The following is a 12,005-nucleotide window of genomic DNA, read 5'->3' on the forward strand; positions in this document are numbered from 1 at the left end:
GCTGGTATATGTGCCTGCGGACTGATGGGCATGCAGTCATGATGGCCAACACCTGGTGTAGGCAGCGTGACTGCGTGGCCTGTGACACCCCCCCCCCCACTATAGCAGTTGTCCGCTGAAATGATCCAGTGGCCAAGAAGTGCAGTACATTGAGGACCTTCTCTAGGGGGCTGAGCGCTTGGGAGCACAGGGTGGGTGATGTGAGGTCATCCTCCCACTCACTGACCAGGTCGAGTATTATGTGAAGTGGAAACCTGTACCTCCCATACACCTGGTCACCAGGCATCCCAAAAAGGCTGGTTCTGGGTGTAAAAATTCTGGGCCTGACTATCCTCCTCCTCCTCCTGTGGTATGCCACGACCACTGCTGCTAGGAACGGTATAGTCATCCTGGCGTCTGAGCTTGTTTTTGGTTTGCGCGCACTTTTATGCTGCGCGGGTCCACGTACGCCTGCTTCCTGCTGGCATACGTGTTTCCGGATTAGCGCGTGTTTTTTTGGCGCATGCGTTAGCCCCGTTCGGTTCCATGAATACGTGTTTTGAATGTGCGTGTGGGCGTTCCGCGCATTTGCCTCCTGTACTTCCCCTGTGACGCCCACATTTTTACGCGTTGTTCCCCATTCCGCGTGTCACGCCCCCTGTTCTGCCTACTTTTGTTGTGTGGGCCGCGCAATGTGCGATTTCGCTGTGCGCGTAGCGCACGCTGTTTGAAGACGTGTGCGCCAGTGTACACCACGCAGAATTTTGGCGCAAATCCTGGGATTTACACGTGCACTGACTTCCATGAATCGCTGCGTGCGGGTTTCGCCGCGATTTTTGCACTTGGGCTGCGATTCGCACGCTTTCGCACGCTTGCGCCGAAAATGTCAGCGCACATTAATTCCATGAATCGGCCTGCAAAATTTTATTATAGACCAAGGGGCCCCTTGACTTCTATGACTTCCAACTGTGTGCAAAAACAGTTGGAAGTCATAGAAGACATTGCCTTCATTATGAAACAATTTTTCTGTATCCGTGGACATTCTTTAAATTACAGATTTCTTTAGACTATTTTAGAGGATGTAAACACAGTTTATGGTGATGTTCTGTCATCACAGAGATGTCCGTTGGAGTAGCCATGGCAATATTCTGAAGCAACTCTTTGCTTTACAACAGGAAATAATTATTCCTTGACAAGAAGGGGATGAACACTTCTATCATTCAAGTTATAAATGGGGTAATTGACTTTGCGTTTTAACAGACCTTATAGACCATCTCAATTTATTGTATTTAAAGTTGCAAGAAAGACACAATCTCATCTCGGATATTACAGAAGAGTTTGTTCTTTTGGAATCAAGTTACAATTCATGACAGCTTCGCTGGAAAAAGGCATACCAGCACATTTTTCAGCATGGGACTAGGCGTTGCCTCATGGTAAAAAGTACTTCAAATGGCACCTGACCGAAGTCCAAGTTGTGCTTGGAAATAGATTCACAAAATTCAAACGCCAACGAGCCTCACTTAAACACATTTTCATACCCTTTTCCAGCTGCTGTTGGAAACTTTCCACCTAGTCTTTACCTCGATGTGATTGACTGGCAGTGCTCTAGTGTTCTTAAAAATTAAAACATATAGATGTAACAGTCTCTGAACACCCTTCAATTTCCTAATCTATGCCATTAAATATAGTGTCAATATTTTGCAGCACCTACAACAGATTTATTCTCAAATGAATTTGAATAAATCTAGTCTAAATAAAAAGAATGACTGGCCACCATCTCCATGCTCATTTTAGAGTAGCCACAACTGCACTGGAGCAAGAAATCGAGAAACTGGCATGCAAGAAACACTGAAACATTTATCACTGAACAACTTTTATGTCTTTTTATTGCTCTCTTTCTCAGTCATATATAGCACCTGCATTTCCTAGTCCAGGTGATTCATTGCTCACTTTGTAGCTTAAAGCACTGTAGAGAAGCTAAGCGATTGGCAGATATATATGTAAATCCCAGGTAACATGACCTGTGAAATCCGTTTGCCTGAAGTGTGCTCAATGTGAACGCAATGCCCACTACTGCAACAGAAGACAGGTAAGGATGGCAATATGTTCCTATGAAACAAAGTAGTCTCCCAAGAAATTATAAAAATGCAAAATATGTACTTCAGAATTTCAAGTATATAACAGCAATAAAGACAAGAAGTACAACTCAAAATACACATTCTTTTGTATCTGTTTAGAAATAATGCCTGTGGGCCTTCAAAATGTGCCCCTGCCGGCATCCCCACATTAACAGTCTGGGCCGCTGTCCAAGGTAAATTCAGTCCTGCGGCAAAACCATTAGTACACCGCTGGGATAGGCAGTGGGCAGCCTCTCTCTAGCGCTCCTCTTCTACCGGTTACAGGAGAATGGGGCGGGATGGGGCACCACAACTCATCCTAAACTCTGGATGCATTACTGGGACACTGAAATCCTTACACGGTCTCAAACTTCCAACTCCTCCCCCAGTCTAGAAGCCCTACAAAAATAACTCTGAGGGACAGGGGGTGGAGAACTGAAGCCCCATGCCCCATTTGTCACACCTCATTTTCCATCCGAAGGAAGAGTTTTGTGGTTCCAGTATGAAAGGAGGGACATGGGATGCACCGAGAATAATAGGAAAACCACCCCCTGATTTTAATAGGCCTGGCATCCATGCCCCACCTCGATGAGGGGGGAGGTGGACACAGGGGAGCTGAGGGTTTTCAAGAGACATAGAACTTAGTCACTACAACAGTGGGTTGCAAGCCCTGGGCCTGATGATCCAGCAGATTATTTGACACCTATGTTTGCAAGCTGTTGTTAGCCCTGATCCTACCTAGTTGCCATTAGCCCTGGAAAATGTGCTCTCGTCCAACTGCCCTTTATATTTGAGACCTTCTGATAGGACCAACCACTAAATTAGCCTCATCACACCACCCTTCATTAACCTCCATCTTCTACACACACCATCCCGTGCCCCATCAGACCCACTCTCCAGTGTCCTTTGCAATGCATACACCCCTCCCTCACAAAACACACCCATATGTCCCGCCCTTCCTCCAGACCCACATGTCCTACCTTCCCTCCGACCCATGACCAATGGCCTCCCTACAGACCCCTGCCAAGTTGCCCCCTTGCCCACCCCTCCAGACCTATGCCCAGATGTCCCATACTCTTCCTTCTAGCCCATCCACAGAAGGGCCCTACCTTTCCTCCTGACTCCTGCCCCAATGCCCCTTACCCAACCTCCAGACCGGGTTTCGAAATTGAGATTCAACGAGCAGGAGCTAAAACCAGCTCCTAGGTGTCGGGCATCACCCAGTAGGCAGGAGCTACCAGGGGGAACCAGGAGCTACTAGAGATGCTCCTTTAACTTTTTGTCCATTTTGTATGAACCATTGTGTTTAAATGTGTATCAGATGTGTTCTACTTCTTTATTAACATTCTCAAATACTCAAAGTTAATGTCACATTAACATGTTTGGAAGGCACCAGTTGGCCCTAAGAGCCAAAAGTATCTACTGGTAGCTTTTGATTAATCTAACCAGGCTCTACTATGCTAGAAGCAGGAGAAGCTAAATCAATCCCTGCTCCCCTCAATTTCGAACCTTGCATATGCACTATACTTTTCCTCCTGACCGACCCAGCCCACTACCCTCCCTCCTGACCCATGCCCAGACGTTCCACACATTCATCCGGATGAACTCTCACTCCAGACCCCACTCGCACAATCCCCTCTGCAGAGCCATTCTCTGATGCCCACTTTCATCCAGACCCAGACCGATCCAACCACTTTAAACCCATCCTATTCCTACCCACTTGTTAGTCCACATGAATACACCGTCCAGACTTGCCTACCTTTGAAAATCATAAACCCTGATATTTCTGTCCCCCCCCTCCCAGAAGCGTGCATTCCTCACAACAAGTACTGTACATTCTCCTTTTCCCCACCCTAGGCTAAAAATGGTATATATTACAGGGCTGGCAATAGCGACCCTTTAGTTATGGTGATGGTATTGCATTTATATCAGCATCTCTAATTATTTACAATGGGTAAACCTCAATATTCCCGTTGTATTAATAATGAAAAACAATTGCACAGGTCTATTCTATTTAATTACTATAACATCATGCATTCAGGGAGAACGCAAGACACGGGGTTTTTTTCAAAATTAAAACTCCAAATATAAGGCACAGTGAGAAGTATTTGCCAAGGATCGTTCACTTTTTAAGTGCTGGTGCCAGGATTTGAAATCAACCAGACACTGCTGACAAAACCGTAGAGTCGTACCAAACCTGAGGTTTCGCAGCCATGACCCTCTCCTCAGGTTACACTGGTGATCCCTGTTGTAAACCAGGTCCCATCTGACCACCTGCTTCATTAGCCCGAGGCCCCTTCTACCTTAGCACCGTTGATAGTGTTGCACCACAGTTCAAACTAAACCCGCCACTCTTTGAAATGACGACGCTCAAGTATAAATCTCAGCCGGTCAGGTGCACACTGCAAAGTGTGAACCTTGGCTTCTTTAGGAACGTTCCCCGAAACGAGTGCAATACCAGTGGATGTTTGTCATGTGTAATTGTTAGGTAAGGTGCTGCAGCTAAGTACCAGGGAGAGTGACTTCCCCCTTGCAGATGGTAAAGGAATAGCGTTGAAGCAGATGCTGCGGCAGGCAACGTAACGTGCCGAAAGTCACGTGATCGCGAGGGCACGTCGCTAGGGTCCGTTTTTCTAATGGGAACTTGCTCCGAGTTTCTGGTGCAGCAGCAGCAGCAGGACGGTGCACGCGGAGAAGTGACAGCAGCAAGGTCGGGAGAGCATGGCACGCGCAGGTGGCTGCAGGCTTCTAGCTGGGCTGAGTGCACAGCTGCTGGCCAAGGGCGTACCCGCTGCCACTCAAAGGTACGCGCTCTACACAGCAAATATCTCACGAACCCATAACATATACCTAAGCACAACTCACTGGGGCATCGCTTTTCCAATCCTTTACTTTCTGCAACAGCTCGTCTACTGACGTACTCAATTGAAGTCAACGAAGAGTGTGCACCCACCAGAATCTTTTTGTTGAATGAAAGACCAGGACGGGAAAAGTGGTGTCATCAATCCTATGTTGTTGCATGCAGTCCCCCCCTTTCAGTGTTAGACATTCATTTACAAAATGAACGCATTCTACAAGTTGTCGTTTTCAGTAGCTTCAGTTGTTCGCATGCAGCTTTCTCAACTGGCACTGTTCATTTAAATAAAATAAAAAAAACTACATGTTGGGAAGGGGATCTCCAAATGACAGTGAGGTACCTTCATCCGCGAGATCTGCACGATTTACAAAGTGTAGAAGCCAATGTTGGGCAAGGCTTTTTTTTTTAGATGTATTGCAGTACTGTTGGCAGAAGAGTGGATACACGTGGCTATTCCAGAGCAGGTGTATGATAGGTTGCTCCAAACCTGCAGCAGGATGGTAACCTTTTGATGTATTTGTAATGGAGGTGTGACAGTCTCCAGAGGTGTGGGGTTTAGCGGTCAGGAATGTCTGTGTGTTGTTCAAGACCACTTTCTAGATCACGCAAGCAATTTTGAATAGGATGCTGGCGGGCAGGGAACGCCAGTGAAGCTTGTGCCGGGGTGGAGAGTTGTGGGTGGTGGTGGACAGACTTGAGCGGCCCAGATGTGTGGGTGTGAGCCCATTTAGAAAGGCAGTTTCCCAATCATTGTGGGAGGTCAAAAGAGCCTGAATCACTGCATACAAGTCATACGGGGGAAGGGCAGGCTTGAAGGCTTTGATTTTTGCAAAGTTTGGTGATCTGTAGCCAGGCCGCTTGGTCTTCCTTGGCTATGTATTTTTGAAAGGAGGGGCTGCTATTGACAATGAATTCTAGGAATGGCTGAATCTGACAACTGAAGGTTGAATACTTCCAATTGCATAACATCAAGTCATTTTTTAATGTGCTGTTTATCCTCAGGGTTGCGATGAGTTCCAATTAATTCTCGGTGGGGTGAAGCTTAAGGTAGTTCGGCATCCAGGTTTGGAGGGTGGCTAGGCACTCACAAAGGCGTCTCGTGGGGGCTTTTGACCTTGAGGTACAGCTTGGTGTTTTTGGCATATTGACGAATGGCCATGTTGGGGTCTTTTATTCCCAGGTGTTCTATATAGATGTTTGGGGAGAGGATGGAACCTCGGAGGATCACACATGACACTAAGAGTTGTTTGGATCTGAACAGAACTATCTGTACAGCTTGGTGTCTGCCGAATAGGTAGAAAGCAAACTGTTTTAGGATGGTATTGGGGATGTCCATTATGTCTGTGCAGAAGGCGATTAGTGTCTGTGTGTAGACTGTGTCGAATGCAGCTGAGAGGTCTAAGAGGATTGGGAGGCAGGAGTCGCAATTGGGGCGGACACCAGGTTGGTAGTCACAGGGCTGAGTTATTTAGGTTGTAATAAGGTGACAGAGAGTTCACAAATGTAAGAACAATGATGTGTCGTTTTGAAAGTTAGCCCCATGGAAAGTCTCCAGGCGCTACTTTTTATCATGGCACGGACCGCTTTACAGGCTGAATCATGGAATTATTTGCGCTGAAAAATGGGGATTTGTGCGCCATTCTGCCCGCAAATCCCTGTTTAACAAATGGGGATTTGTGGGCAGAATGGAGCACAAATCCTCGTTTTTCGGCGCAAATAATTCCATGAATCAGCCCTTCAATGTTTATAGAATGAGCACCATGAATTTAAAACCCAACTGCCAACCCGACCTCGCTTCCTGCCTCCTCAACATTGATCACTGGATGACCACAAACAACCTCTGCTAAACCCCTCCAAAACTGAAATCATGGTATGTGGCAACACCGAACTTCTTCCTCACCCGCTACCCTGGCCATCTGCAATTGGCAATTCCCCGACACCCTCAAATTCAGTAAAAAACCTTGGATGCACCCTAGACTCAGACCTAACCCTCTCACTCCAAGTCAACGTCCCTATGTCCTGCCACTACCACCTTAAAACTCTTAGGCGCATTTTTCCATACCTCTCCTTTTCCAACAGACTCTCCGCGGTCCAATCAATTATGTCAAGACTGGACTATGCTAATCCACTCTACCTTGGAGTCCACGCGTACCAACTGACTAAACTACAAAGAGTACAAAACGCTGCAGCCAAACTACTACTAGCACGTAGCCCAAGAGATCACATCTCTCCAGCCCTCAAAACTCTGCACTGGCTTCCAGTTGCCTGAAGGGTGACCTTCAAAACCTCATGCATCTCTCACCGAGCAATGCATAAAATCGAACCTCAATATCTTCAAGACAAACTAAAACCCTACCATCCTCCACCCACTCTGAGATCAAGCTCTGCTGGCCTCCTAGTCATACCAAAAACCAACTCAGCCAGGTTAGGTGGATCATCATTCTCAGCCCTGGCCCCCTCTCTGTTGAATGCAATTTCACCCCACATACGACTCACCGAGGACCTCGTGTCTTTCCGCAAATTACTGAAAACATGGCTCGTCCCCTAAAATCGACTCTTAACTCAAACCGTATAACAGCAATCAATGACCTTAGCCCAAAGCTGCTTTATCATAAATAACATTCCAGCATCATGATCCGAGCGAGAAATCGGAAACTAATAACTGCCAATGTAAATTAAAACGGATAAACTGAATAGAACGAGTGAAGTTGGATGAATATAGTGAAGTAGATGAAGGGGATAAACTGGAGGAAAGCAGTGAAGTGGATAAAATTCAGGAAATGGATGAAACTAATGAAATGGACGAGAGGATTAAAGTGGACGAAAGGATGGAAAGGACAAATACATGATACGGATGGATTGCACAGAATAGATAGAGCATGAAATGGATAGATGGCATGCAATGACAGTGACGGAACAAATGGAATAGATGAATCCAGTGCATGGGACGGATGGAGTGCATGGGACGGATGGAGTGCATGGGACGGATGGAGGGCGTGCAACCGATGATGTGGGTGGAGCGGGTGAAGAGTGCATGGAATAGTTGTAGTGCATGGAATGCATGGAGCATGGAGGCGCTCGATCTCGAGCACCTACTGAAAACCACCATATCACATCTCCACGCTTAATCTCTTCTATACACCACCACTCAACCAGAACACAGCGATACTATGAAAACATTCGGTATAGCTGTTCTCATACTAACACCTGCCACATACCCACCCCCATCATCCTAACTAAAAACACCTGGCTGCACCCCCGCCAGCGTAGGCGTTCTCCTGAGGCTAACACAGCCAGAATCAGTCTGGTTCCCCCTGCCAGAACGAACACATACTCCTGATCTCCCAATGACTACACCTACCGTTAAGAAGCAGCTATCACACGAGTGCCACACCTGCTGCACACAAATCCGGTGCACATACGCACCTTCTCTCTTATATACAAGTCCAGTTTTCGAATGGTGAACCTTATATTTGTCGATATTACACACCTCCCTTCACTCATTCCATTCGGAATCCTCCCTTTCTTCCAAGGATGAAAAACAATCGAACCTTATACTGTGTACGAAGCGTGGGTGTGTTCAGCTCATGAGCAAAATTCAAAGGCGCTGATCTTCACTCCCAATGGGAGCTAATAGACTTTCAGACCATAGTGGCATTTGAAATATTTTTGAAAAACAAATGAATTGTTTGCTGCCATCCACCAATGCCGCGTGAATTTTCTAGTGATTTACATTTTTAAAATGAAAACAGTTGCAGTTAGTTTACTTCTAAATGCCTTATTTTTAATGTCCCTCTGGAGAACTTCACACTCTCCCAGCGACTCGCACAGCCAGCCCACACCACCTGTCAGTTTAGCCCGTCTCCTGTTCACACGGCAAATCACGTAAACATTTTTCGCAAGTAGCGAGTCTCGAGGCCTGACAAAATGTGCTCGTACGAGAGTGTCAGAGCAAGCCCTGCTGCAACCCTCTCCTGCCAAGCCGCGGTCCCCTGAACCCATGACCCATGTTCCCTTTGAACGAATCTGGTTGCCAGACCCTAATGCCGCACCACCTCAACTTCACCTCCCATATACCTAATCAGGATTGGTCATATATTTTGGGAACGCTGACACCTACCCCCACTGCGTTTGAAATTGTAAGACTCTGAGGGCCGCAAATCAAAGATCGGCCCCTGTGATAAGGCATCCGATAGCAACGACCCCTAACACCTGCCCCCATAAAAATATAGGTCAGAATGCACCCATTTCTTACCAACAACCCTCTTTGATGCGTTGTTTTGCTTAGTCAGTAGTTCTTGCGTGTCAAGTATCTTATCTAGCCTAGGCCTCATTCCTTTTGTGGGATGCATATTTATTCAGCTGTTTGGACACGTGTTTGGTAAGGCAACTGAAGAACCCCAAAGCTGCTTCCATTCTGATATCCATCTGATCCTCCCCCCCCCCCGATCAGTGAAGGACCCACAAGAGCTTGACGAAAGCAGGAAGTGTGAAAGCACAGCGTTACACTCTATGGCATCCTCCAAAAGGCACTTCTTTAAAAAGAAATTGATAAAGAGGATACATTTCAGAAGACAATTTGGACGCTTTATTTGGACACTTTTTATATAAACATTGTTAAACAAATAAATAGCTGGTAATCATTTGTACTGGGAAGTGAACTGTTCCTCAAGGTCTGCTTTTGGTGGACAGGGCATGTTGCAATGTTTTGTGGCAATGTATGTGTCCTCGGAACAAAATCATGAGCGATTCCATGAGTATTTGTCCAACACAGTCAAAATGAGATCTTTCACAAAATCAAATTCTATTTCTTGGTATATTGCCTGGACCACCCATTTTTTTTTTCTTCTTTTCGTGAAGGCCATTGTGTAACAAAGCATCCCAAAGTTTACCACAGTCCTCGATTGTTCTCTCCCTACGTTCTCGTCATGCGCTAAAGACCGCTAGTAATGTACTATATTGCATCCCGTCTATGCCGAAATGCAATCTCTTGGGCCTGTATTTTAGGCACCTATTGTGGAACACCTCCAAATCTCCCGTGTGACAGAATTCTGTGAGTCCCTTCAGATCTCTTGATAGTTTTATCAAACACGATCTTCTCAAGAGCTTTGTGTGGAGGTGAAGATGGAACCGACCACTTCTTGCGTTCCTGTTCCTCCGATAAAGGTCCACGTGCACATTGGTGAAAATGTAGGTTTTTTTGTACAAGAGTGAACGTTGGAACAGTGGTGCATTAGTGAGCGCCATTTTCCAAGTAGAATTTCCACAGACCCAACACAAGTTTGGAGCTTGACCAGAGATGGTTGCTGAAAGACTGGGACCACTGTAAAACATTTCAGAACCTTGTTTTTTCCAGCAGCCGTGATTCTTTTATTGATTGATTTGGCAACGTGCCATATATCAAATTGATGGCGAATATTTGGAAACTGCTCTCTCATGATCTTGGCTATTGAAACATGTCTGTCAGTGGCTATTTGCATTCCCCTCGATTGGAGATCTTCCAGGGATTTGATAAAACCATGTTTCTCCATGGCCACTGAGGATTTACATTCGGACATCTGCACGACCACCGAACTCGCAATTTATTTTTAGTTTCCATGTCCTGAAAGTGGTATGTGCAGTACTTTGCTGAAAATCCGGGGCTGTCACACTGTCCAATCGCCAGGTAGCCTGAACCGTATGTCAGAGAATGTCCTTTCAGTTGACATTTGTTCAATTTTCCAAGCTTCACTAATAGCAGGGAATAAATAGTCTCGTTGATATTTGTAGTACTGCGTTTTAGAAAGGAACTGGAGTCCCACAAATTGACAGAAACTGCACACAGTAGATTTCCAGTTGGCACTTTTCCCAGCATCGGTTGAGCGGACCATGAAAATTTAGCATGGAGCAGATCACAGGTGGCTTGTATTTTCAGGTTAGTGCCTTGTGATACACGAGTCGCATTCAACAATGGCTTACTGCATACTTTCCCCCTCCCCCTCACTGGATGGACACATTTCAGCATCAGTATAACCTCTACCAGGCAGCAGTCAAATACAATGTGTTTGGGCTCCTTTATTAGACTATCATCCGGCATGAATGTGGTTTGTAACTCAACTTTGGTGGACATATCGGCCGAACAGGACACACTGAAGTCGAGATCTTTGGCTAGTTCCTCGGTCAATTGCGTTGAGGCTTCAGACTCTGTTATTTCAGCTTGTGTTATTTGAACAGGAATAGGAGAAACCATCAATGTAGATTGTTTGTTGGGTGGCCCATTTTTTGCGGGTGTAGATTGTGTTAAGTGGCCTTTGAGTACTTCAAAAGCATATTCCTTATATTCAGTGTTTTCTTCTTCACCTTGTCTAGTTCTCACATTGTAGCATTGGTCCAAAAACACTTTGCTTGCATTTTCTGGCTATTGGGCATCAGCATCTCGAGTCTGCTTATTGACAGGACTACGCAGCGCCTCAAATAATAGTTGCTCCATGGTGAAATCTGTTTGGCAAGCAGCATCTCTGGTTTCATTTGTTGTCTGTGTCTTCATACTTCGTTTTCTTCTGGGCATCTAGGAGATGGGTTGTAAATACATGTTCAATGTAAATCCAACATACAGTATATAGCACTTTAGATTTAAAAAAAAAAAAAGCAAGTATTGAAGACACCATCCCAAAACACTTTTTGTAATCGAAATTGTTTGTTAGTTTCCCTTGCTTGCTTGATTTTCTGTGAAACTGTGTTCTTCACTGTAACGACTGCACCAGCAAGCTGGTCCGCCACCTCGGATCCACGTGCCTCCTCTTCTATTTCCCGATATTGAATACATCCCTTGAATAGAATATTCATTAAAAAAGTCAATCGTGTTTGAAATCAAATTCTTTCCCCGCACACATGGCTTACATAAATACCCTTGTGCACTGTCTACGTCATTTAGTCAAAATATACATTTCGAATTTCACCTGATTGATGGCTAGTGTACTCGATCAGAGATCACGTATGAAACCAACTGATTGTAATGTTGCACTCAAGCATTGTATTTGGCATTAGGGTAGAAATTGTAACGTTGGAACTGA

The 12,005-nt window shown here is 45.6% G+C and overlaps 1 protein-coding gene across 1 annotated transcript in view; it reads left to right on the forward strand.

The window, feature by feature from the left end:
• Nucleotides 1–4,643: 4,643 nt before the first annotated feature.
• The window catches only part of MRPL3 (mitochondrial ribosomal protein L3), a 440,961-nt gene continuing 433,599 nt past the window's right edge, over nucleotides 4,644–12,005 (forward strand). Inside the window, exon 1 of the mRNA XM_069648722.1 lies at nucleotides 4,644–4,900. Coding sequence (XP_069504823.1) covers nucleotides 4,818–4,900 — 83 coding nt within the window. The 5' untranslated portion in view covers nucleotides 4,644–4,817. The remainder of the gene's footprint in view (nucleotides 4,901–12,005) is intronic.

Source organism: Ambystoma mexicanum, chromosome 2q (genome assembly GCF_040938575.1).
Source record: "Ambystoma mexicanum isolate Mex_15411 chromosome 2q, UKY_AmexF1_1, whole genome shotgun sequence".
NCBI classification, from domain to species: domain Eukaryota; kingdom Metazoa; phylum Chordata; class Amphibia; order Caudata; family Ambystomatidae; genus Ambystoma; species Ambystoma mexicanum.